At 33.3% G+C, this 27910-nt stretch overlaps 3 protein-coding genes across 5 annotated transcripts; 2 read left to right on the top strand and 1 right to left on the bottom strand.

The window, feature by feature from the left end:
• Window positions 1-115: 115 nt before the first annotated feature.
• LOC115977510 (endochitinase-like) lies at window positions 116-27910 on the bottom strand. Of its 3 annotated transcripts, none has more exons than XM_031099393.1 (3): window positions 3819-4268; window positions 1878-2022; window positions 116-757 (listed from the first exon to the last, which is right to left on the bottom strand). In XM_031099393.1, exons 1-3 carry the CDS (start codon window positions 4255-4257, stop codon window positions 373-375), a joined length of 969 nt encoding a protein of 322 aa, XP_030955253.1. In that variant the 5' UTR covers window positions 4258-4268; the 3' UTR covers window positions 116-372. The 3 variants fall into 3 exon arrangements, with proteins under 3 accessions (XP_030955253.1, XP_030955252.1, XP_030955254.1); XM_031099392.1 differs by lacking the exons at window positions 1878-2022; window positions 3819-4268 and adding exons at window positions 26864-27014; window positions 27436-27910 and having other exon boundaries at window positions 296-757; XM_031099394.1 differs by lacking the exons at window positions 116-757; window positions 1878-2022; window positions 3819-4268 and adding exons at window positions 24817-25405; window positions 26864-27014; window positions 27436-27910.
• Window positions 9888-12370, top strand: LOC115977511 (receptor-like protein 7). Its single transcript, XM_031099395.1, has one exon. The coding sequence runs from the start codon at window positions 9924-9926 to the stop codon at window positions 10788-10790; it is 867 nt and encodes a 288-aa protein (XP_030955255.1). The 5' UTR covers window positions 9888-9923; the 3' UTR covers window positions 10791-12370.
• On the top strand, window positions 10786-12370 carry LOC115977509 (receptor like protein 23-like). The gene has a single exon (XM_031099391.1). It carries the CDS (start codon window positions 10807-10809, stop codon window positions 12178-12180), a length of 1374 nt encoding a protein of 457 aa, XP_030955251.1. The 5' UTR covers window positions 10786-10806; the 3' UTR covers window positions 12181-12370.

Below are 27910 nucleotides of genomic sequence, written 5' to 3'. Positions count from 1 at the left end.
CATCCATCATTTGGGCGAGAAACCCAAATTTGGTCCTTACACATGATATGTCAATTTCTACAACCAATGGCTGTTAGAGAACTAAAGCCCTCATTCCTCACATCAAAATAATTGATGTTATCTTAATGTAGTATTCAAAAAAAAAAAAAAAAAAAAAAAAAAAAATTGCATGCATTTGCAAATATGGGCATCAAAATTATTAACCAAACTCACTTTACTGCTTGTAACATAATAGAAGTTTTTCTACTAGAGAAAGAAATTTTCAAGATACATAAGATTATTGCTCTTTATTTTCTCCTGTTGGATATTTATTACTTAGCAGTAGTAGTATTACTACAATACTCATGAGTCTTGAGTCTTGAGTAGAGCAGTTTAACCAAAGGGCTTTTGATTATAGCAATCCAAATTGTTTCCATAGTCCAGTCCCAAAATGCCACAGTACCTCTTATAGAACCCTATCCTATTAGCCACCTTCTCATAAGCCTCCTTATCATTAGAACTTTTCCCACATTCTTGACCACCATTGATTATATTAGTGATGACACCATAGCCTGGGGCTCGACCAGCTGATGTATCTGCAGGGGATGGTGTCCATTGGCCTATGATGACATCGTGGCTTGATGGCTTGTTAGCCTGTGGAGTCATCCAAAACCATATGGCTGTCTTGAATGAGATCATTGGGCCTGTGGCTACAAGATCTGGATTGTTTATTAGGTCCACCTTGATGGCTTTACCAACTAAATCATAGTTGTAATTGCTAATGAAGTTAAAAAAGATCAAAAATCAATGTCAGTGTCATGGTATAGAAAGTTAAATTTAATTTATGCTCCAAACTATTGTGTTGACAGGCTCATGTATATGTCTATGAACATAATTATATATAAAAAAAAAAAAAAAATTGTTGACATAGTCTATAATAAATGTGATGTTAATAATGAAATTAAATAAAAGTGATATTGCAATAATTCAAGTTTGCAATTGTGAAGTGGGTTGTAATTAGCTTAATAGATAAAGTCTCTTATTGTAAGATAACAAATTTAGAGTTTGATTGATCTCTACCTACGCAAAAAACAAAATGAAATCTTGATTCGATGATAAAAAATCATCATAAAAAAATAAACTAAGTTGAAACTGTCTTAAAAAAAAAAACAAAAGAGTTTGAAATTGTGAAAAATTATCGAAGTCACATCTCACATGTGAGGATAACATCATTAAAGTTTGGTTGCAGAATTCAATTTGACTAGTACAAACATCTACAGAAAGTGGGTTCCCTTGAATTTTGACAATCTTTTGACCAATTCAATTCCGTATAATTTGTCTGAAGCATGTCAGTTGAATTAATGTTAGGCAAACGAATATTCCAATAATGTTCTATTTAGTAATACATGACGTGTAACATTTTAAGCCCTAAATCTGCATTTAAATGGAGACCTTGTGATAAAGCCAATGAAGATCTCATGAATGTTTGAATCTTCAAAATAAACACTTACAAAATTTCCATCATAGAATTGTAACTTGAGACACAATTATTTTCATCGAACCCGAGTGGCAAGTTAGTTCTATTAATGGTAGAATAAGATTCTAAGCTTTCTAAATCTTCCATTTAAATGGATACCTTTTGATAAAACCAAGTGATTGTTCTAATCTTCCATATATGCACGTACATTGCCTAACATCAACAAAAATCCCATCAAATATTTGCAACTTTGAGACACTTTTCATGTAAAACAACTTGTGCAATGTATGTCATCTAGCATGAGTGTGTTAGCTAGTTGCAACTTGCAACCATGGATATAGATGCAGATCATGTAGTATTTCTATGTTTTATTTTGGTTGAGTTTCAAGAAATTCACAAGTGACTAGCATGAGAGACGTACTGAGTAAGTTGGATGGGTCCTCTTCCATAATATTGTTTGCCAGGAGGGCATGGCGCTTTGTTATCACAATTAGTTTCCATTTTTTTCTCCCTTATAAAGCAGTATCCCCATGCATATGGACCATCTGGTGCACTTGCCCACCCTCCTACACAAAATAACCATATTACCATACTATATGAGTTAACAAATCCACTACATTAACAACTAAATCAACAATAATTAATGTTAAGAGATAATGACTCATACTCTGAATGAAAGGCAAGAAAGCCAAATAGACACGGGCTTTAGCATTGTAGTTAGATTTCAGTTGTAACAAACTGTTGTTGAAGTAGTTGCAGTTTGTTAAAGGCATTTCTTCAAATAAAGAGGTACAGTGGTGCCTATAAAGTTACAATATTAATCAAATCCTTTATTGCACATCCAATGCTTCAAATCAACTCCAATTAGGTACATGAATTCGGGTAAGTAAAGAGTTCATATAACAATAAAATTGAATGTTGCAGTTCAAAGAGATAATTGTTTCTCAAAATTTTTTAAAAACAAATGTTCAAAGAGATAAAGAATGCATGTCAGATATATGTCTAAAATATTATATACTAACAATCACCATCTTTTACCCAAACAAAACTCTCTGACCACAACAGACCCATGGATTATAGTCGAAACAGAGGGAAATCACCCATCGTAATAAGCAAAAGACAGAGGTCTCAAAAGACAGAGGTCTTACAATCTTCATATTAAAAAAAACCTAACATAAAAATGTTCAAATCCAAGCAGAGTATTCACAGCATTTGATTGTTCAAATCCAATTTACAAGATCTGCTGTAAAATATTTATCAAATATAAAGGCAAAATCATGAGAACGAAGAGAAATTTAATGCATGTACCAACAGAGGGCTCACGAGTTTCTCTTCAGCAGACCCACAGTGCCGCGATGAGTTTACAAGTTGAAGGTGAGGAAGATGAGCAACGTTGGATACGGCAAACTCTCATTAAAACAAAAAATAAAGTGAGATTTTTTTAAAAAAATTATGAAAATAAGGCAAACTCATAGTTAACACTCTTAGCAAAAATAAATAAAAACCCACTACATAAACATAACAAACACTATCATAATCATAACAATTATAATCAAGATCATAAAAAATAAAAATAAAAATAAAAATAATAGAAATAAAAATAAAAAGCGACCCAAATTTAAAAAGAAATTTCGATTACCACATGCTACCGCGATTTTTGATCGTGTAAGGCCCACTTTCCGGCATCCTCCCGAACGGGGTTATGTTCAGAGTTGGGAGTCTGGGATTCCTTCGAGTGGGTTTTCTGGAATTCGAGCTGAGGGAGGATCTAACGCAGTGGAGGCGGGGAAGTGAGGGGCAACGAGATCCTCAAGCCAGGTCCGAATGCTGAGAGGAACTGGGGTTTTGCGCAGACAGGTTCGAGGTGAGGAAGAAGAGCATCACTCCAATTTGCTATTCTGGGCATTTGCACAGTTCCATTTTGATAATTTTGGGTTTCTGGATACTGGGGACGTTTTGGGGTGGAAAGGGCGTGGAGAAGAGAGACACGGAGAGAGAGAGAGAACGCGGGTAAGCTTATGACCGTTTTGCACAGAGATTTTTAATTGATATTTGTGGGACCCAATGAGTTGACATAAAGGTGAGTGATGGAGTTTCAAAACTGAGTCAGATATTTCACCCAAACAAGCCACAAATAACGTTATCAGAAATTGGGGTATTTTTGAGTGATAGTGATGAGTGATGAGTGATGAATGATGAGTGATGAAAACTAAGTGATGAGTAATGAGTGATCATTTTTTTAAAACCAAACAAGGCCTTATCTTCAACAATAATTGTTATTTATTTATTTTTTTTCTAAAAACTAATTCTTGTGACTTATTGTTAATATTTCAGACTTAAATATTAATCAAACTAATTATACCTGTAGTCTTATGAGAAGTTTGAGCCAAGAAAGCAGCAAGCTCCCTTTTACGAGTATTAACATCACCAGTGGTGCCAAACCCACCAAAAGATTGAGCAGCAGTGATGAAAGCATCATAGGTATAGAACCCGTGACTGGGGCAGCCGTTATCGCGATGTTTAAGCAGTTCATTGAATAGAGAGAGGCTGATGAGGCTGCCAACATCACCACCACCACCACTAGGGGTTGGGGTTGGTTTGGAAGGTGTAGTTGCTGCAGGCTTACATTGGCTTTGGCAACCATTTCCGCAGTACTCGGTTGTGGTGCCACACCATCCATGTTGGCTACAACATAGCCCATTTGGACAAATAGCACCATTAGCTTGTCTTCCACATTGTTCTGCCCAGGTACTTCCTAGCAAGAAAGCCAAACTCAAGAGAATAAACATGTAGGACTTCATTTTTGCTTTGTGTGTGTGTGTGTGTGAGAGAGAGCATGTGATGGCTTTGGTTAAATGGATGAGATTCAAGTCTCTGATGGTACGGTGTTGGTTTTTTTTATTTTTTTTATTTTTATTTTTTTGTCCCTATTGATTTTTCTTGACTATTCGTTGGTCAATTAATTCTAGTCAATATGGAATGCTTGTCTTATTTAAGGACTATTCGCATGGTGGAGGGGTGTCCCATCGACACCCTCCACCAACCACATGAATTGTGGCTTTTTTTATGCCACTTTATGTGGCACAAGACTTTTCTCAATTTATCATGTCAACATTGGAAAAAGGGGACAAAAATAGTGCCACTCTTTGATTGATCTCTTGGTGTAAATATAAATGGATTATCTTGATGGTAATTATCAATACCATTTGTTTCTATCATATAAGTGCAGGATTCACCATATGGGTGTGGCCTGATGGTAGGAGTTTTGTCCTAACACCCAGAATGGAGTGGTTTGAATGATAGTCTCAGCAAGTTCCGTGTGGTATACGTGGTATTATTCATTACCGTCACGTAGTGTAGGGCTGATAAACCCACATCGGAGACCCCATTTTTTCATTTAGCAAAAAAAAAAAAAAAAAAAAAAAAAAGAGGTGCAGGATTCTCTTCATTTGAAATTGATTAATTTTATGATTAAGATTAAATATCATAAATCTACATGTATATCTTGTATTACATCACTCTTTTTGGTTGGGACTTGGGATGATGAAAAAGTGAGAGCATGACAAATGTTGGGATAATAAAAAGTGAAGGAATAAAAAAGATTTTAGGTTTCTATCACTAGTGTTTGGTTGGAAGGATGAAAATTTAATACAATATAAATTTTCTTTGCTTAATTGAGACGAAAATTAAGAGGATAAAAAGATATTTTGTATGAATTTACTCGTATGCCCAATTACATTGTATATATAAGAAGTATTTTTTTTAAAAAAATATTATATAGTAAAATATATTACTTATATCAAATTTTTTTTTAGATGACCTCTTATAAAATTCAACACATCATACTTATTATACTCCTACTATATTATTTTTATTTACTCGTCCATTTGTATATAAAAAATTTAAAATGCGATTAATTGACTTTGTTAAAGAATAACATTGTATTAATTAAAAAAAAAAAAGTGTTTCATCTATAATATTTTCATAACACTTTCATAACATTAATTGATATTTTAATTTGTTGCACGGTTGTTATATATATATATATATATATATTATAAAGTAACTAACTTTATTAATGAGAAAGAAACTTATTATATGCCATGCTGATCAGTCCATTAGATGATTCATGAATGCTAAGTATATGCCACGCTGATCAATCCATTACCGATATCACGCGATAGGCTTATATGGCCCATATCTCTCCGACTGTGCAAATTGGGCTAGAAGCCCGTGCCTTTTCTCCTCAAGAAATCAAGGCTCTAGGGCCCACTTTTTCATTTTCATGGCTACATGATGAACTCCCTCAATCAAAATCCCTATTTAACTAATAAACAAATAAGTTTTTAGTAAAAAATTACATTCAAATGCACCGTAATTGATCATTGACTTTTGCCATTTTTAGAAGATGACTCTGTTGATGCGTTTTCATTAATCTTTTTTAATGTACATTGATCACGTTTAAGTTAATCTTTTTTTTTGAGATAGTTACTGTAAGGACTGAAATTGGATTAGACCTAATATAGGATTGAGTTTTAGCCCAAAAAGCCCAAAAAATAAATTTGTAGAGCGTGGATGAAAGAACTAGATCTACTCCAGAAGAAAAATGATAAAATTTGCTAATTTAAGTCTATTAAATACAAGTAAGATAAGAAAGTCTGTCTTCGGAGTAGCCTAAGGAGCTTATATTATATTATCTTCTTCATGAACAAAGTTACAAGAGCTCATAGTATTATTACCAAAATTTCTTGATTTTTTCCGATCCCTCTCTTTAGTCCATCTTCCCATGCTATATATTACAATCTTGGTATCATCTTTACCATACACGTGTAGGTTAGATTCTAGAAACTCATTCTTGTCCCATCCAACACCTCCCAGAACCATCATCTAGTAGCTGTAAGGCTGCTTGACTACTGTTCAGGCATCACCTCCACATTAATGCGGTCAGAGAGTTAGTTGGGAGGTATTTAATGTGGAGGTAGCAACTTTTTGAAGATATTTGTTGCCTTTCCCCTTTCTTACCCCTTGTTCAACGTCCAACTCTTAGTTGTGATGTAACTTTGAAGAAAGTTCATGATGATATGACACTCTTACTGATCTCGGACCCTTGTTTTCGAGATGGCTTTTCTCCTCGGACATTCGTTGGACTTATCTCATATTATCTTTACTTTTCTCTTTACTCCGTTCCCCTTATAATCTTATTTGGCCATCCTTGGATTAGCTAATGTCCTTGGATTGGGCCATAGGCCCAGTTAGTACAGCCTTAACAGTGCCTCCTGATTAACTGGCCCCCACAGTTACAATATGCCGCCACAGCTTAAATATTTTCTTCCCTAAACCTCTAAGCACTTTGTATATGAGGAGGTGTCAATTAAGTTACAAGGTTCTTGAAAATAATTAAGCCACAATGTTTAAGTTAATCTAAATATATATAAGTATAAGAGTGATTTTTTTTTTTTTTTTGTTGGGGTTATGCTTGATATGCATTGACAATAGCTTAATTTTGCATATTTATATCATTGCTAGAAAGTATTATCATACTTATTTTGAGTTAATTCATGCATTTTATATTTGGTTTTGGAATAATGCTGAATAATCAACTTTGTGCTTAATTGAATCTTATTGCGTGAATTTGTCTTTTGTAGGAAAATGGAATTAAATAAGTTAATTTATGCAAAGAAGAAAGTTAGTGGAATTTACTTTTACAAGGGTTATGATGAAGTTAAAAAAGGCTAACCCAATTAAATTTAAGTTCAATTGGAGTAAGGAATCAAAGGAAATTTGTACCAAATCCAAGTTTAATTCGGATTAGGATTTCAGCTGCACATCAGTTAGTATTTTTGGCATAACTTTTGGCTCAGACGTCCAATCAAGATGATTCAAGTTAGGTTGGAAAGTTAACTTAAAGGGCTACAACTTTGTAGTTTACCAAAAGTCCAAATTCTGAAGTTAAATAGGCCAAAATTGTCGGTTAATTGATGTCTAAAAATCTGGAATTTTCTCCAAATATGAATTCAATTTGTAATAGGATTCTTGGACATATTTAAAGGCTCTTTAGGGCAAAATTCACAGGAGGCTAGTGCTAGGGCTGGGATGACAAATAGAAAATTGGAGCAAGAGACAGTGCCGCCGCATGTGGCTTCTTAAATATTATCGGTAATATTATAGTTGTTCTTTAATGATTTAAATTGTTTTTGCTTCATATCAATTGACTAAAATCAGATTCTAGATATGATTTCAATCATTTTTTTCTCATGATTTAGGATTTATCTTAATTAATTGTATGCTTGGTTTATTATTTCTTGATTTTAAAATTGGATATTTCTTGTGATTTGTTTGGCTTGGATGCAATTGATGATTTGATTTTATACCTAGGAAGCGAAGAAGAGCATGCTTTAGATATTTAAATAGAAGTTTTAATGATAATATTTTCCATGATAGCAAGATTGATTTCTAGATTATCATGTAATAGTTGGAAAAAATTAATGATCATAAATATATGCTGATATGACTTACAAGGCGGATTCCAAAACCTTGATTTTTTTTTCTAGATTGTTTACATCTCTTTACTGTTTTATATTATATCTTTGCTTAGTTTAATTATTTGCTTAGTATATTTAATTGCAAACAATCAATTTTTATTAAACTAGATTAGGATTAATTTTGTTAAGATTTGATTAATTTTCCTACGTTCATTCAAGTCTCTGTGGGTTCGACCTCGTTCTTGTCAAACTATACTTCGGTACGATTCATACACTTGCGAGTACTTTAAAATTTCACAACAATGCCCGACTATCCAAATGTTGTGTAAGTAAAACACAAATAAATCAAGAGTTTTTTTAAGAACAGTAATACAAGTATTACTAGTCCTCCAGAGGACGTGAAACCTCTGTTAGAATTTGACAATTCTGAGTTGTATTTAAACAGGCGTTGTCCTGTAACTCTTGTTAATTTCTAGTTTTAATGCAATTCCCTGATTACCAAAAAAAAAATAATAATAATAATACAAGTATTACTATATATTAGTCTTACAAACAAATTAATTTTACTATAAGTATAAGAGTAGATTTCTTTTTTTTTTGGGGTTGGGGGGGGGGGGGGGACATGCCCCGATATCCAAATGTTGTGTAACTTGTGTTAGTAAAATATAGATGGACCAATATAGATTTTTTAAAGAGTAGTACTACATGTACTATAAGTTTTACTTCATATTAATCTTACAAATTGATGATGTGTCACCAATTTTTTTTTTTTTTGATATACGCAAATCAAAATTCAGTTTTGAGGTGGTTGAAAGTTGAAACCCACAAAACATATTCATTACCATATCAGTTTTTAAGTTTCATGTAGTAAAACTTGTAGTATCTTAAACATTTTTATTTTTTCTAGGATGGGTTAAGGATTCAACCATAGTGAGCTTAATATGTACTCCCTTTGTCCTAATTTGTTTGTCCTGTTTAAAAAATCTAAGTTTTTTAAGGGAACATCATTTATTATCTTACTCTTGTTTGCTATATAAAAATGTATAAGTTTTACCACTGCACATCCTTGGTGCCATGGTCACTCCACAAGTGTAGGGGATAAGAGCTGGGATTCAAAGTCTTTAGGAGGAAATTTCACACATATATACACTTAGATTATTGTAGAGTAGAATTTATATATTCTTTATAAAAAATAGTGTAAATTTCTAAAATTACTCTTAAATAAATTTATCAAAAATGGTCTTCAAAATAAAGTAAGAATATAATAGAAATATTAGTAAATTAATAGTTTTTAATTTTAAAAACATAATATTTTGAGATATTTCAAAATAGAATAGATTACCAATAGAATAAACATCCACCACTGGTCAATGAGAACGTGGGTGAGAAATTGCGGCAGCAAGTCTAACACGACACTCCGAACTTCTAATATCATTCATCTATAGCAATAGCATAATTGTTTAAAGTCAGAAAGATGTGTATGTTTTTTCTGAAGACGTGTGGTAGTTGACAATTGGCCCTAGTGTCTATGACATTCTTACATTATGTTCAGACTTAGAGACAATTCATTAAATGTATTTTAAATTCTTTAATCAAATTTGATCATGCATTTTTCATTGGCTAATAAATTGTCTTTGAAAAAAATAATTTATTTGTATTATATTGATTAATACAAGTATGCAACTATAATTTTAATTAAATTAAACAATCTAAAGCACGATATCTTAAAAAGGGTTACCTTGAAAACTGCATTTACTTAGTCAAACATAGAAATGATAAAAAAGTTCACCTTCTTTTTTAATTTTTTTTATGAGAAAAAAAAAAGTTCACCTTTTTTGAATTATGACATGAGGCAGCGAATGTTGGTGGGAACACGTTTACTAATGTTGATCGTGGATTCATATAACACCGTTCATTGCTCATCGCATCTCTTGCAAGGGAATGAGAGTATATGAGCAGTGCTACATAGTTAATAAAGAATTGTCATGGGGTCTTCCTCTCTTTGCATCATGTTCATGCGTGTGCTTTTCTTAGTTTCTCTGTCCCAGCTTATTGTTCTCACTCATTCTTCTCCTTCTATACAGTCACTATGCCATGATGATGAGAGTTCAGCCTTGCTGCAATTCAAAAACAGTTTCAGCATAAAAAGGTCTGAATCTAGTGACCCATTGGCTTGTCCCAAGGTTGCATCTTGGACACTAGAAGGTCAAAACAGTGATTGTTGCGCATGGGATGGTGTTATCTGTGATGAGGACACAGGTCACGTGATTGAACTTGATCTGAGTAGCTGCAATCTTTATGGTTCAATCAATTCCAATAGCAGTCTCTTCCATCTTGTTCATCTTCAAAGACTCAACCTCGCCTTCAACAACTTCAACTACTCTCAAATCCCATCCCAGGTAGGCAATCTTTCAAGACTAACATATCTCAATCTCTCTTCTTCCATGTTATCTGGTGAAATCCCTGTTACCCTTATGAACCTGACAAAGTTGACTTTTCTGGGGCTTTCGTCCAACAATTTTCAAGGCCCAATTCCAAGCTCAATAGTCCACCTTTACAATCTTGAGGTTCTTGATGTTTATAATAATAACTTGAATGGCACCATGGAACTTTGTATGTTTCTTAATATGAAAAGCCTAGGCATGTTGGATCTTTCTCATAATGAATTGTCATTACTCATTGATGAAACATGTACCAATGCCACTTTGCCAAAGTTTTATGGGTTAGATTTGGCTGCATGTAACTTGATTGAATTTCCAAATTTCCTAAAAAACCAAGATGGGCTACAGTGGCTAAGCCTAGCTTACAACAACATTACTGGCCATATACCTGAGTGGATGTGGCACAAGTAAAGAAAGTTTAAGGGTTATGGATCTTTCTTTCAATTTTCTCACAGGCTTTGATGGTCAAGTTCCAATTCCTCTTCCATGGACTAATCTAGCCATTCTAGACCTTAGCTCTAACCAGCTCGAAGGGTCACTTCCTATTCCACCATCCTCCACTTTGCGCTATAATATTCCAAACAATAAGTTGAGTGGAAGAATTTCACAATGGATTTGCAACATGACTTCTATTCAGATGCTTGATTTGTCTAATAACAGCTTAAGTGGTTCACTTCCTCAATGTTTGAACAAGTTTGGTGATTCTTTATTAGTGCTTAATCTACAAAAGAACAAACTTGAGGGAAGCATTCCACAAACTTGGGCAAAGGGAACCCAATTGCGAATGATAAATTTTAGTGAAAACAAATTCCAAAACCGGTTACCAACATCATTGGCCAATTTAATGATGCTAGAGGCTATTGATCTTGGTGTCAACCAATTCAATGATTCTTTTCCCTATTGGTTTGGAAATCTTCCAAATTTAATGGTTCTCTGTATAAGGTCTAACAAATTCAATGGTCCAATAGTCATTCCTAATGCTGAGTATAAGTTTCCCAACTTGCGAGTCCTTGATCTTTCCAACAATAGCTTTTCAGGAAAGTTGCCACTAGAAATATTTCAGAATTGGAAGTACAGGGATTTTGAGAACGAAAGCCCTTTAACTTATATTCATGTGAAGGCAAATTTTACCATACCAAAAGGTAGTTGGAATTATCATTTGTCTTATGATTACAATTACTCAATGGCAATTACAAACAAAGGCATGAATATGGTATATCAAAGGGTCCAAGAGCTCTTTAGAGGTATTGATATGTCAAGCAATAGGTTTGAAAGAGAGATCCCAGAATCAATTGGTGATTTAAAGGTGCTTCATTTGTTCAATGTTTCCAATAACTTCCTTAGTAGCAATATCCCATTTTCATTGGGAAATCTTGCAGGGTTGGAATCATTGGACATTTCTTTAAACAGACTCTCAGGGGAGATCCCACAACAGCTAACACAACTTAATTTCTTGCAATATTTCAATGTCTCTTATAATAATCTTACGGGACACATACCAAGTGGGCAACAATTTAATACATTTCAAAACAATTCATTTGAGGGAAATTCAGGATTGTGTGGGAGCCCATTGACAAATAATTGTAATAATTTTGATACTTTGCTGCCTCCAGCCTCAATCTCAGAGAATAGTGAAGATTCAGATTCTCCATTTGAATTTGGTTGGAAAATAGTTGTGATTGGGTATGGATTTGGTACAGTTGTTGGAGTGATTATTGGGCATGTTGTGATTGCAAGGAACCCTGATTGGTTAAGGAAGACATTTGGAATGAAGCAACTTGGGAGGAGACATAGAAATTGATTTAATAAATTTGGACAAGAGTCTTCCAAAGATGTAAATATGTACTTTATTTTTATTTTTTCACTTTTCAACTTTTGGGTATATTTTGTGCTGGGATTGCATTATGGCATTTTATGTAAAAAGTAATGGTGACTTCACCGATTTGGGAATGTGAAGTAATAGCACTAGCTTGTATTCAAAGTTTGTTATTTCTATTCATTTAGTTCCAAAAAAAAAAAAATCAATGTTGAACTAATACTAGGCTAGTTTTTAAGGCTGAAACTGTTTAATAAATAGCTGATGTCCAGCGCCATATACATACTCTGTTATTTCATTCTAAGTAATTTGTAGTAGTTTCCTGGGAGATTCTAGCCTTTTGCCCTTAATTTTTAAAAAATTTAGCAATATGCCCCTTTTTCGAAACTATATAGGGATATGCCCCTGTTTCGATACTCGATCACCTTAAAATCGAGTTTCATTAAAATACTCGATTCGTAGAAAATCGAGTTATTTCAAATAAAACTAAAAAAAAAAAAAAAGCATGGAACTCGATTTTAGGGAAGTCGAGTTCCAAAACGCCGCTATAGGGCTTTAAAACGTCACTATAGGGCTTAAAAACGCCACTATAGGGCCCCTTGAACTTGGTATGGGGACTTACAAAATTTTTTGCAGGAAAACGCCGCTATAGTGCTCTAAAACGTCACTATAGGGCTTAAAAACGTCACTATAGGGCCTAAAAACATCACTATTATGGCTCCAGAACAAAGCGATTGCACTTATAAAAAATTTTGCAGAAAAATGCCGCTATAGGGCCTTAAAACGTCACTATAGGGCTTAAAAACGCCACTATAAGGCACCCTGAATATGGACCAATCACAGTTCTAAAAAAATTTGCAGGAAAACGCCGCTATAGGGCTTTAAAACGTCACTATAGGGCTTAAAAACGCCACTATAGGGCTTAAAAACGCCACTATAGGGCTCCCTGAATATAGAGCAATCACACTTATAAAAATTTTTTTGCATGGAACTCGATTTCCTGAAACTCGAGTTCCATGGAAATTTTTTTTTTTTTATATATATTTTTTTAAGTTTGATCGGGCATAACTCGATTTTCTACAAATCGAGTGTTTAATTGAACTCGATTTTAGGATAATCGAGTATCGAAATAGGGGCACGCTCCTATATAGTTTGCAAACAGGGGCATGTTGCTAATTTTTTTCAAAATTAGGGGTAAAGTGCCAGAATCCTCTAGTTTTCTGTATGATATATTATACGCGTAGGACTCATCACCATATACACCGAATTTTTTTTGGAGAGAATATACACTATATACTGCAATTTCATTCTAAACACTTTCATTCATTTTACCGCTTGTAAAAACATACTAAAAGTTTTTCTACTAGGGAAAAAGATTTTCCAATTACATAAGATTGTTTCTCTTTATTTTATCCTAGAGTACTTAATAGTAGCATTACTATAATTCTCTTGAGTCTTGACCAGAACAGTTTAAGCAAAGGGCCTTTGATTATAGCAATCCAAGTTGTTCCCATAGCTTAGTCCCATAATGTCACAATACTTATAGAAACCGATCCTACTAGCCACCCTATCATCATGGCCACGATTGCATTTGAGGCCACCATTGATTATGTTGGTTATGACACCATAGCCCAGGACTCCACCAATTGATCTATTTGCAGGGGATGGTGTCCATTTGCCTATGATGACATTGTGGCTTCATTGATTGCTTGTTGCCCTGTTGTGTCATCTAAAACCATATGGCTGTCTTAAATGAAATCATTGGGCCTGTGGCTACACGATCTGGATTGTTTATCAGGTCCTCTCTGATTACAAGTTTAGGGCATGTGGACATAACAAGTAACAACCCTTTCTCAACAAACTTTTAGTCTCACACTTTCTTTTTTTTTTTGTTGGAGAATCCAGTCTCACACCTTAATTGTAATATTATGAAATTACCTAATATATATATATATAGAATCAAGTACCTAATAATCTTAATACACACATTTTTATTTCTTATCGATCATTTGATACAGAAGAAATTAATCAAGAAATAAGTATATAAATATATAATAAGAAAAATGTTATGTTCATAATATTTTTACAACAAATTTTAAAGTGGCAAGTTTATTGATGTGTAAAAAAATAATTTCAATTGTGAATTTTTTAAATTAGAACCAATAACAACTTACGAGTTACCACTTAATATTTGTTGTAAAAATATTGTGAACATAATACTTCACATATAATAAACATGTGAATACTAAGATTAAATATAGTAGAAAAAAAAAAACTACAAAAATAGGAAAGCATTGCAATTAGTCCTAATTGCTTAATTTAAGTTTTGAGAATGAAAAAAAATTTAGTTACAAAATTAGTTATAATCTAAGACTACAACTTTACTCATTAAAATAAATAATTTAGCTTATCTCCGGTAAAAGTTAAGAAATATATTAGAATTGACTTTACAGTATGAGACGGAATCTTGAGAAAAATACAATAATTTCTTTGTGTTCGCCGCGATTGCAGGGTACATCAATTGCCGACTGGCCTGTTCCTATCCAATCATTCCATTCCCCCCCCCCCCCCCCTTTTTTACTTTTTTTCTTCTTCAAAAGAAAAGTCAAACAAAAAACAGAGCCATCAGCCATATCTCTTTACGCAATTTGTATATTTCTGTCTATATTATTGCAATATGTATTTTAATGTATGAGAAATCCAATTTTCATAACATTTTAATTAAAAGAGAGAGAGAGAAAAAGAAGATAAATATTATGTCCACAATATTTCACAATATTTTCACAATAAATCATAAGTGTGGCAGGTTGTTATTGGTTATTACGAGTAGGTAACAAAGTATTTTAAGTTGTAAATTCAAATTAAAACCAATAAAAACTTATCACTTATGATTTATTATAAAAATGTTGTAAAAATGTTGTGGATATAGTACTTTTAAGAAAAATAATGCCTCTAGACCAAATGGCATTCCTACTTTTCAAAGTTATGGAATAGTGTTAGCAATAAATTTAGGGGTGTAAGATTGCTGTGATTGGAGTATTGTAAAAGAGGATCAATTACAACTTATCAGTGGGTTCTAGTTAACTCAATTAGAAAAATCTTTTGTCGTCAAATAAGAGATTTAGAGTTCAAACCCTAAATTCGTTTCTTGGCCAGATCATAAAGGACAATCATCATGGAGTAGATGTCATAGATTAAAAATTTATCATATCTATTAAAAAAAATTGCAATTTATCATCTTACAATTAGCATTGCTCATGGTGTTTAAATGGCCCTTTTAAAAGAAAAAAAAGGAAAAATAAAATTGACCAAAGTAAATTAGCTTGAGTAGATGCAACTTGTAAGCAGGCTCATAGAAGTTTCAGAGGATGCGGTGATGCCAGCCCCTTGGAACTCAACTCGTAATTTCATGGAAACATCAAGAAGTTATTATTTATAGAGGAAGAAAAAAGTGCAATATGCTACTGTGTCCAAGTTTCAAGATCTAAAGCTTTCTATAAGCTCCAAATTTTTCCTTCAATTATAGCTTGTGAGTCTCTTCTTATAATTCCTACACATAGTAATGTTTTTGTGTATAAATAAATCTTTATATAATACTTTGCCTTATTGTTATAGTTATTATTTTTCCTGTGTGTGAAATTTATAATGCTTAATTTTCTTTTGGAAACTGTTTGATCAGATTCAAGAAGAAAGAAAATTATAGCAATGGATACTAAACTGTTCAATGCTACAATTTCTGGAAGTGTAATTGGGAGTATTGATTCAAATATTCTCGGGTAGTTGACAGCGAGGGGGGGCTCTATTCTTCATGTGACAGCAAAATCTGGAAAGGTGGACTTGCACATGATGGAAAAAGTGTTGGATTCAAAACCATCACTCTTGTATATGAAAAATCGGAAAGGCAACACTGCATTACATATTGTAGCAAGCTTAGGTCATATTGAAATGACACGGTTTCTAATAGCTCATGCAAAAGTAAAACATGATCAAGATGTTGAAGTGAACATGGAGCTACTAAGCATGGAGAATCATGAGAAGAATACAGCATTACAGGAGGCTATAAGAAATTATCATTGTGAGATTGTGGAGTTATTAATTTGGGAAGACCCAGGGTTGACTTTGTTTACAAATAATGTTGGGGAATCCCCTCTATTCCTGGTTGTGGATTGAGGATTTTACAACATAGCCCGTTGTATACTAAAAGCTGTTCCAGATTGCTCCTATGGAGGAAGGAACAACATGAATGCCTTGCATGCAGCAGTTATTCGAGCACAAAGTAAACCCATGTAGCTCTAGTTGCATCATCAACAATAGTCAAGAAGTACTTGTAACCATCTAAGGTAGGAGTGGAATATGGACTCCAAACATCCATATGCAACAAATCAAAAGCAAAAGTACTGAGATTATTATTAAAAGGAAATGGCAAACGTTTTTGTTTAGCCAAAGGACAAATGTTACAAGCATTATTACAAAATTTTTCTGAAAAGGAAAAATATGACTTAAAGCTTGTAACCTAGAATCTGATGGATGCCTTAATCTGCTATGCCAAAGGGAAGGAAGTGTATTGGTTGAAGTTGTAGCTGAGAAAGAATTGGAAACTATACTCAGATTATGACTTGCTAGAAAATCATCAAGAGAGCTTGAAGAATGCTGAAGAGTGCTACCAGATTGTAATAGGTACAAACCATCATTTGCTTGCCCCACTCCAATCATTCTCCAACAGGTAAGGTCCTGGATAAAACAAAAGGTAGATAGGAAAACAAGGCAGCAAGGGTTAGATTTAGTGATGGTGCTAATAGAGAGAAGGTTAAAAGTGAAAGAAGGCACACGTAAAACATTATGAAGTGTGAATGAAGAAGAAAGATCAATAGTTCCAATATGTGTAACAGAAGCAATTTCACCATTGGGTAATTCAACTACAGACTGAGCAATAGCAGTAATAGAAGACAAAAGATTCACTGAGCAAACAATGTGGTCAGTAGCTCCAGTATCAATAACCCAAATATCATAAGTGTAAGCCCTTTTGTTAACTACCTTTGTAGAAAAAACAGAATGAGACACATCTATACCTGCCATTGCAGAAGAAGAAAAAGGAACACATGTTAAAGAATCATCCTTGGCATGAATATCCTTGCCTTGAACAACAGACACAAGAGGAGAACAAGGATTAATCAATGCAGGAAGCTGTTGACACTGTTTTGGAGTAAAAGCTGAACTGTTGGGATTTGGACAGGGTAGTAACTCCTGTGACCAAATGGTTGAGACTTGATGAGCTTGATAAGCCATTAGAGGCTTATTCTTGAACTTAAAGCCAGGAGGAAAGCCATGTAATCTATAGCACTTATCTACTATATGACCAGTCTTGCCACAATGAGTACAAACAGGTTTGTCCTTGCCCTTGACACCATTACCACTAGAAGTAATACCAGCATTAAAGGTTTGCATCTTTGCAACCAAAGCAGTTGAATCAACCTTCACACCAGATTGATTAGTAACTGATCTTTGCATCTCTTCTTGTATTAACAAAGCATAGACTTTGCTAACAGAAGGCAAAGGATCCATGAGCAATACTTGAGACCTTACTTGTGAAAAAGAATCATTTAAACCCATTAAAAACTTCAATACTGATTTTCTAACTTGCAGATCACTAAGCCTCTTATTCACATTAAACACAGATTTTCCACATGTACAAGAAGCAAATGGACTATAACTTTGCAATTGGTCCCAAAGCACTTTCAATTGAGTAAAGAAATCAGTTACAAAAACTTCACCTTGGTGTAAATCAGCAATTTCCTTCTGAAGATTGTAAATTCTTGGTCCATTGCTCTGTGCAAATTGATTCCTCAAATCAGTCCAAATCTCCAAAGCCGTGTCTTCATAAATGATACTTGCTTGAAGTTTTGGTGATACTGAGTTAGTTAACCAAGTTCCAACCATATTATCACATCTGATCCAAGCTTGAATAGCTGAAGAAGTAGACACCACTGGAGATGATAAAGTGAGAGAAGCATCAATGAATCCCAGTTTGTTCTTGGTGAGTAATGCTTTCCTCACAGCTCTAGCCCATGCTAAGTAGTTCTCTCCACCAATCAAAGGCTATGTCACAAGAACTGTACTCGGGCTCTCTGCTTGATGCAAGAACAGGGGATCATCCATTGGTGAATCTTGTGAAGATGAAGATGCAACATTCTCTGATGTAGTAGCACCTTGAGTTGCAGCAGAAGCCATTGTTAACAATGAAGAATTTTCTTAGAGAAAGAAAGGAATTTTCTCAGAGAAAATTTGAGAGAGTATGAACCCTAAGAACCCTAAAATTTGGGAATTTGCTTTGATACCATATCAGAGAATTTGGGAAAATACTTCTCGATATTATAAGAAAGATCAGATTTACATCTTATATACAATACAGAGTATGGGAAAACTAAGTAACTAACTTTTAACTAACTGAACTATGCACGTGTGAACAGTAAAAATAACCAACCAGCTCACGTGTGGTAACTAACACTATTAAATACAATGCTACATGTAGTTTTAATCCTTAAGCTACTAGCCGTTTACTATGTTCAGTAATTTTGCAGCTTCAATTGGTCTTGCTTCTGTCATGGCATGATTTGATCCTTGCTCCTCATGCTACTCACACTTCTGTTCCATATTCTGATACACACTGGAGAAGACAAAGTTCGGAGAATTAAATTTCAATTTATCATGTCGACATAGGAAAAAGGGGACAAAAATAGTGCCACCCTTTGATTGATCTCTCACTCGCTGCAAATATAAATGGATTATCTTGATGGTAATTATCAAAAAAATATGTTTTGAGGTCACAATTTGACTCCCTACAACCATTCTAAAAATAGGCATGTATGGTGTGATGTCGAAAGTTATAAAAGATTTGAGTGTATCTTCCTCATTACTAATTGGTTTTGAGATGGAATAACACAGCTCACAGTCCGACAAATTGTTTCTATCATATAAGTGCAGGATTCTCTTCATTAGAAATTGATTAATTTTATGATTAATATTAAATATCATAAATCTACATGCATATTTGGTATTACTTCACTCTATTTGGTTGGGACTTGGGATGATGAAAAAGTGAGAGTATGAAAAATGTTGGGATAATAAAAAGTGAAAGAATAAAAAAGATTTTAGGTTTTACCACCGCTATTTGGTTGGGAGGATGAAAATTTAATACAATATAAATTTTCTTTGTTTAATTGAGTCAAAAAATAAAAGGATAAAAAGATATTTTGTATGAATTTACTCTTATGCCCAATTACATTGTATATATAAGATTTTTTATTTATTTATTTTTATAAAAAGTATTATATAGGAAAATATATTACTTATATCAATTATTTATGTATTTATTTATTTTTTTGTAGATGACATCTTGTAAAATTCAACACATCATACTTATTATAATCCTATTATTTTGTTTTTATTTACTCGTCCATTTTGTATATAAAAATTTAAAATGCGATTAATTGACTTTTTTTTTTGCCAACATAATTTTTTTTAGAGAGTTTCAATTTATAGTGTTTGCTTCTGATGATATTTTTTATCATCAAACCAAGACACCCAATTAGTTTTTGGTATAGGTGGGGATTGAACTCCAGATCTCTTATTCAACCATTGGAGACAATTAATTGACTTTGTTAAAGAATAGCATTGTATTAATAAAAAAAAAAAATTGTTATGTTTATAACATTTTCATAACACTTTCACAACAGGTAAGTTGTTATAGTTCTAATTTAAACCTACTATTGAAATTACTTTTTTGCCCATTAATAACAATCCGTAACAACATGCCCCCTTATGATTTATTGTAAAAATATTGTAGACATAACATTTTTCATAAATCCAAAGGCCTTGTAGCTAAATTGACACTTCCCCATGTACAAAGTGCTTGGGGGTCTAGGGAGGGAAAGGGTTCGAGTTACAGGGTTAGCAACATGTTGTAATTATTTCTCAAAAAAAAAAAACATTTTTCATAAAAAAAAAGACCTAGTGAAAGAATAAAAAGATAAAAGATAAAAAGAAAGAGGTAGATTAGAACATGACGAAAGAAAAGAACAAGCTATTGTGTAGGTGGTTCTGTGGTTGAAGCTTGGTGAAAAATACAAGACCAGAACCGGGATGGGTGAAATTAAACACAGATGGTTCATCACATGGCAATCCAAGATTTGCAAGAGGATGGGGACTAATCCATGATGAAATTGGGAATTGGATTGTGGAGTTTGCTTGCAAAGTGGGGGTGACAACCTGCTTCCTTGCTGAGCTCTGGGCCCTCCGTGATGCCATAGTCGCAATTTCCCAACTGTAGAAGTCGAGATAGATGCTAAGTCTATTGTGGATGCTATGTGTAATCCGAATTATTCTAACCTATTCTTATCTTCTCTCATGGATGACTGCAAGTGCCTGGCTTCCCAGATTCCTCGGATTCGTTTTAGGCATTGCTTTTGTGAAGCCAACAAATGTGCAGATGTTTTAGCTTGTATGGGAGGATGTCAAGCCGTTGATTTTGTTATCCTTGAGAGTTTGTTTGGTTGGGGTGAAAACAGGGAGGATGAAAAATAGAGAGAGGAAAATAGGGTAGAAAATGGCATTTTCTACTGTTTGCTTGAGGAGAGAAAACAAGAGAGACAGAAAATAGAGGGAAAAATTTTCCCTCCGAGCCCACATTTTTTTATCCTCCCAATTTGGGAGGAAAATAAGGAGGAAAAAGTGTTGAAAGATGCACTTTACACAAATACCCTCAATTTAAGTTGCATTTTTTTTTTCTCTTGGGCATTAACATTGCCTCTTTTTTTATTTTTTATTTTTTTTTTTTAGGGCTTGGGTGTGATGGTTTATTTTTATTTTTATTGGATGTGATTTTTTTTGGAACATGTTTTTTATTTTTATAAAAATTTTGGGGTGATTGCTCCTTTTGGTGTAGTTATTTGTCACTTTTTTTTAATTTGGCATAATTCTTTAACAAGAGTATATGACTAAATTTATTCAAACTCATTTTTTCCATTCCTCTACTTTTCCACTCTCAACCAAACAAAAAGGGAGAGAAAATAAAATATTTTCTATCCTCCCACTTTTCCATTCTCCCATAATTTTCTATCCTTCCCACTTTTCCACCCTTCCAACCAAATGGACCCTGAAAGTCCGCCTGTGGACATCACAAGTGTTTTGGATTTTGATTTTAATGGGTTGCATCTGAACAGGCTATGTCCTGAGACTTTGTTTGCTTTCTTGTTTTTCTTAATGCATTTCCTTTGAATCAAAAAAAGAAGGTTGGTGAAAAATGAAAGGGCATTTGTGTCATATTATTTCAACCCTCATTTTCATCCTTAATTTCTCCCAGATTTGAGGAGTTTTTTTTTTTTTTTTGGATCTCGGATAAAAAACTCCTGGAATCATCTCATTTCCTCTCCATTTTCCATTGCATACCAAACAATGGAAAATATTAGTTTTCTTTCCACTTTTTTTCTTCCCTCCTTCTCCATTAGCCACTTTTCAATTTTCGCTATAATCAAACAAACTGTTTAATTTTTTTATTAACTTTTAAATGATCTAGCACTATGTACACCATCATATCTGAGATAAAAAATATTTAACATGAAATGAAATCTCTTTATTAATAATGCACATTGTTCTACTTGAAATGAAGAGAGTCCATTTTGGTCCAATTCAAACTATTATAGTCCATTTTAGTGCCCTTCAGTCTACTCGTTTTAGTTTGGTCCAATTTAGTCTATTTTAGTCCATTGTGTCCAATTTGGTCCACTTTGTTTTTGGCTAGTTTATATTAGATTCACATTTATGTCACTGGATTTTACCGGTTTGCTCTCTAATAAATAAATTTTTTCTTTCAATTAATAGGCAGTTGTTGATTATGATGACCTAATGAAGATTCCTTACTTTTAAGGATCAAATAGAGAAATTAACAAATGAGGCTATAAATTTAAGGTATATTAAGTTCCTCTGGCAGTGGATATTTTCTTTCCTTAACATGATCTCAAATTTATTACTTCGGTAAAACCCATTGAAACAGAAGGTATGGGTATTGGTTAGATGACAAATTTCTTTGAATGTCTATGATGCTAGTAATAAGAGTAACAGTATCCAGTTAGTCTAAAACAAGAATTTTCAAAATTGAAGGTCTCTTTAAAATGAAAATGCATCTTTGAAAAAGTGGCTTTATCATATTGGGTCGCATCTAATTGGGACAGATAACCACCTTAGATATCTCCTAGATTGTAAACTATTCAATTCGTAGATCATCATGCAAATTATCCAATCCATTCAGGCTGCTAGAAGCAGCCTAAAAATGCAATCCATTCAGGCTGCTAGAAGCAGCCTAAGAAGAATTTTTCTTTTTCAAAGATGCCCATGAAATTTTCCTGGGATGTTGAACCATGGTTTCATCATAGATTGACCAACCTATGAATTCAGACTATCGTATGGTCATTATGTATAAATTGGCTAGAAGCCCATGCCTTTTCTCCTCAAGAAATCAAGGCTCTAGGGCCCACTTTATCATTTTCATGGCTACATGATGGACTCTCTCAATCAAAATCCCTGTTTAACTAATAAACAAAATAAGTTTTTAGTAAAAAATTACATTCAAATGCACCGTAATTGATCATTGACTTTTGCCATTTTTAGAAGACGACTCCGCTGATGCGTTTTCATTAATTTCCCATCTTTCTTAGGTACATTGACCACGTTTAAGTTAATCTTCTTCTTCTTCTTCTTTTTATTTATTTTTATTTTTATTTTTTATTTTTTATAGATAGTTATAATATGCCGCCATAGCTTGAACATTTTCCTCTCTAAACTTCTAAACACTTTGTATATGAGGAGGTGCCAATTAAGTTACAGGGCTCTTGACAATAATTAAACCACAATGTTTAAGTTAATCTAATTATATATAAGTATAAGAGTGGTTTTTTTTTTTTTTTTTGGGTTATGCCCGACTATCCAAATGTTGTGTCAGTAAAACACAGATAAATCAAGAGTTTTTTTAAGAGCAGTAATACAAGTATTACTACATATTAGTCTTACAAACAAATTAATTAATTTTACTATAAGTATAAGAGTAGATTTCTTTTCTTTTCTGTTTTGTTTTTATTTTTTATTTTTATTTTTTGGGATATGCCCCGATATCCAAATGTTGTGTAACTTGTGTTAGTAAAATATAGATGGACCAATATAGATTTTTTTAAAGAATAGTACTATATGTACTGTAAGTTTTACTTCATATTAATCTTACAAATTGATGATGTGTCACCAATTAGATATACGCAAATTAAAATTCAGTTATGAGGCGGTTGAAAGTTGAAACCTACCAAACATATTCATTACCATATCAATTTTTAAGTTTCATGTAGTAAAACTTGTAGTATCTTTAGCATTTTTATTTTTTCTAGGATGGGTTAAGGATTCAACCATAGTCAGCTTTACATGTACTCCCTTCATCCCAAATTTTTTGATCTGTTTAAAAAATCTAATTTTTTAAGGAAACATCATTTATTGTCTAATAACAAAAATAGAGTCCAAAGATTGAAGGGCTTTTCTAATAACATTGAATTAGGTTATGAATTTGTTGTGAAATTAATACAAATGTCTAATAGTTCTCTTAGTGTTGAATTGGGAAATGAGAAAGTAATGCACAATCTAGAGAAAAATTGTTAGGATTTTAAGTGTTGCTTAATTTCATGATGAATTTCTATGTATTTTGGATTATACTTGTATTGTAATTTTGGGTGATAAAAACCATAGTCGAAGTTGGAAAAGAAGTGCTTATCAAGTTAGTTCATTCAAGTGAAGTCAAAACTCGGTTGAACCAGAATCAAAATCTCAGTCAAGTGAGACAAGTGGTCACCTATGTTTAATTGATTTTATTATCAAACTTAAGTTAAAGAAATGTCTCAAGGTTTTGTAATCTAAGTAAGGCTCCAAAATTATGTTTAGAACTAGAAAGTTGAATTCAGAAATTTGGTTAAAGATATGAAAGGTGTTAAGCATCTTACAACATTGATCTCATGACATACCTCGTTTTGGCCTATTCTTAAGATTTACTCATCAACAAATAAATTGGGTTATTGACATTTATTTTTCAGGTTCAATTGTCCCATTGGACCCTAGTTACAACTTTTCCAAACCACTCAAGTAGTGCCAATTTTGTTATAAAAAGTATTTTAAAGGAAATTTGGAAGCTTTAACAAACCAATGATTGCCATAGCCACTATTTCATAAGAAAAAAAATGCTGAAAATTATTGCTTAATTCCCAGGCTCTGAAGATTATTTCTTTTTTTAGGCACAAACATTACCTAAACAACTTTTTTTTTTAATGCTTCTTGTATAACCATTACCAAAAAAAAAAAAAAAAAAAAATTTATGTTAGTGCAATGTTCTGGCTTTGACACAAAAAATGTTGCTACTACAATTACTTTATGAAAAATATAATTATTTTCATGACCATTTGTCTCTTTTTTCAAGGAAACCCCTATCCATGATATGTCAATTTCTACAACCAACGGCTACTAGTAAAGCCCTCACTCCTCACATCAAAATAATTGATGGTATCTTACTGTAGTATCCAAAAAAAGAAAAAAGAAAAAAGAAAAAAAAAATTGCATGCTTTTGCAAATATGGGCATCAAAATTATTAACCAAACTCACTTTACTGCTTGTAACATAATAGAAGTTTTTCTACTAGGGAAAGAGATTTTCCAGATACATAAGATTATTGCTCTTTATTTTCTCCTGCTAGATATTTAGTACTTAGCAGGAGTAGTATTACTATATTACTCATGAGTCATGAGTCTTGAGCTGAGCAATTTAACCAAAGGGCTTTTGATTATAGCAATCCAAATTGTTTCCATAGCCTAATCCCAAAATGTCACAGTACCTCTTATAGAACCCTATCCTACTAGCCACCTTATCATTAGCACCTTGCCCACATTCAAGACGACCATTGATTATATTGGTGATGACACCATAGCCTGGGACTCGACCAGCTGACGTATCTGTAGGGGATGGTGTCCATTGGCCTATGATGACATTGTGGCTTGATGGCTTGTTGGCTTGTGGGGTCATCCAAAACCATATGGCTGTCTTGAATGAAATCACTGGGTCTGTGGCTACAAGATCTGGATTGTTTATTAAGTCCAACTTGATGGCTTTACCAGCTAAATCATAGTTGTAATTGCTGATGAAGTTAAAAAAAATCAATAATCAATGTTAGTGTCATGGTATAGAGAGTCAAATTTAATACATGCTCCAAAGTCCAAACTATTGTGTTGACAGGCTCATGTATATGTCTATGAACACAATTTAAAAAAAAAAAAATTGTTGGCATGGTCTTAAATAAATGTGATGTTAATAATGAAATTAAATAAAAGTGATATTGCAATAATTCAAGTTTGAAATAGTGAAGTGGGTTATAATTAGTTCAATTGATAAAATCTCTTATTGTTGAATAAAAAATTTGGAGTTTAGTTAATTCTCGTCTACAAAAAAAAAAAAAAAAAATTGATATCTTAGAGAGCGTTTGGATTCGGCTGAAAAAAACTGCGTTTGCGTTTTGTCTTTTTTTTTTTTTTTTTTCACGCGTTTTGGGTGTTGCGGCTACTGTTCATGCACTGTTCAATGAACAGTAGCCGCAAACTTTGACTTTTCAAATTTTTTTGGACCAATCACAGCACATCGTGTACTGTTCACGGACCCACAAATTTCATTTTTCAGCAACTTTTTCATTAAAAATGGGTCTCACGATACTATTCACACATTTAAAAATTATTTTGCTACAGTGTTTTTCAGTTTTCAGCTGTATCCAAACGGACCCTTAGTCTGATGATAAAAAAAAAAAAAAAAAAATGAAAACCAAATGAAAATTATCTCTTAAAAAAGGGAAAAAAAAAATGAAATTGTGAAAAATTATTGTAGTCACATCTCACATGTGAGGATAACATCATTAAAGTTTGGTTGCAGAATTCAATTTGACTAGTACAAACATCTGTAGAAAGTGGGTTCCCTTGAATTTTGACAATCTTTTGACCAATTCAATTCCGTATAATTTGTCTGAAGCATGTGGGTTGATATAAAAATATTTTGAACTAATGTTAGGCAAACGAATATTCCAAATTTCCAATAATGTTCTATTTAGTAATACAGGACGTGTAACATGGTAAGCCCAAAATCTTGCATTTAAATGGAGACCTTGTGATAAAGCCAATAAAGACGATCTCATGAGTGTTTGAACCTTCAAAATAACCACTTACAAATTTTCCATCATAGAATTGTAACTTGAGACACAATTTTCATCGAATCCGAGTAGTAAGTTAGTTCTATTAATGATTGAGTAAGATTCTAAGCTCTCTAAATATTCCATTTAAATGGAGACCTTTTGATAAAACCAAGTGATTGTTCAAATCTTCCATATATGAGCATACATTTGCCTAACATCAACAACAATCCCATCACATATTTGCAAACTTGAGACACAAACTCATGTAAAACAAATTGTGCAATCACTGCAATGCATGTCATCTAGCATGTATGTTAGCTTGTTGCAACCATGGAAATAGATGCAGATCATGTGGTATTTCTATGTTTTATTTTGGTTGAGCTTTAAGAAATTCACAAGTGACAGGCATGAGAGACGTACTGAGTGAGTTGGATAGGTCCTCTTCCATAATATTTTTTGCCAGGAGGGCATGGCGCTTTGTCATCACAATAAGTTTCCATTTTTGTCTCCCTTACAAAGCAATATCCCCATGCATATGGACCATCTGGTGCACTTGCCCACCCTCCACCTCCTACACAAAATGACCATATTACCATATTGTATGAGTTAACAAATCCACTACATTAACAACTAAATTAACAATAATTAATGTTAAGAGATAATGACTTATACTCGGAATGAGAAAGTAACATGGATCACATGTGATCCAAATAATTTAGCCAATTTATTTTGATAATTTTTAATGTCTAGGCTGAACAATAATTTTGGGGGTGTGAAGCAAAACCGTATAGTACTATATTAGAAAATTCAATGTGTGAAAAAATTGTTCCTAACAAATTAAAAATGAAGTTTTTAAAAAGCTGTATTTTGAAAAAGTGCGTTACCAAATAGACACTTATCTTCAACAATAATTGTTAATTTTTTTTTCTGAATTAATTCTTGTGACTTATTGTTAATGTTTCAGACTTAAATATTAATCAAACTAATTATACCTGTGGTCTCATGAGAAGTTTGAGCCAAGAAAGCAGCAAGCTCCCTTTTACGAGTATTAACATCACCCGTGGTGCCAAACCCACCAAAAGATCGAGCAGCAGTGATGAAAGCATCGTAGGTATAGAACCCGTGACTGGGGCAGCGGTTATCGTTGCGATGTTTAAGCAGTTCATTGAATAGAGAGAGGCTGATGAGGCTGCCAACATCACCACCACCACCACTAGGGGTGGGGGTTGGGGTTGGTTTGGAAGGTGTAGTTGCTGGCTTACATTGGCTTTGGCAACCATTTCCACAGTGATCGTTTGTGGTGCCACACCATCCATGTTGGCTACAACATAGCCCATTTGGACAAACAGCACCATTAGCTTGTCTTCCACATTGTTCTGCCCAGGTACTTCCTAGCAAGAAAGCTAAACTCAAGATAATAAACGTGTAGAACTTCATTTTTTTTGCTTTGTGTGCGTGTGTGAGAGC

Source organism: Quercus lobata, chromosome 2 (genome assembly GCF_001633185.2).
Source record: "Quercus lobata isolate SW786 chromosome 2, ValleyOak3.0 Primary Assembly, whole genome shotgun sequence".
Taxonomy (NCBI): Eukaryota; Viridiplantae; Streptophyta; class Magnoliopsida; order Fagales; family Fagaceae; genus Quercus; species Quercus lobata.
The sequence above is the reverse complement of the archived record's forward strand: the minus strand, read 5'-3'. Positions and strand labels throughout refer to the sequence as shown.

Excerpts from the sequence above, each read along its gene's own strand:
- LOC115977509 (XM_031099391.1), top strand. The coding sequence starts at position 10,807 with ATGGATCTTTCTTTCAATTTTCTCACAGGCTTTGATGGTCAAGTTCCA.
- LOC115977511 (XM_031099395.1), top strand. The coding sequence starts at position 9,924 with ATGGGGTCTTCCTCTCTTTGCATCATGTTCATGCGTGTGCTTTTCTTA.
- LOC115977510 (XM_031099392.1), bottom strand. The coding sequence starts at position 27,880 with ATGAAGTTCTACACGTTTATTATCTTGAGTTTAGCTTTCTTGCTAGGA. Across the intron at positions 27,015-27,435 it reads AACTTCTCATGAGACCACAG|GAGGTGGAGGGTGGGCAAGT; the intron begins GTATAATTAGTT and ends CATTTTGTGTAG. Across the intron at positions 758-26,863 it reads GGACCTATCCAACTCACTCA|CAATTACAACTATGATTTAG; the intron begins GTACGTCTCTCA and ends TAACTTCATTAG.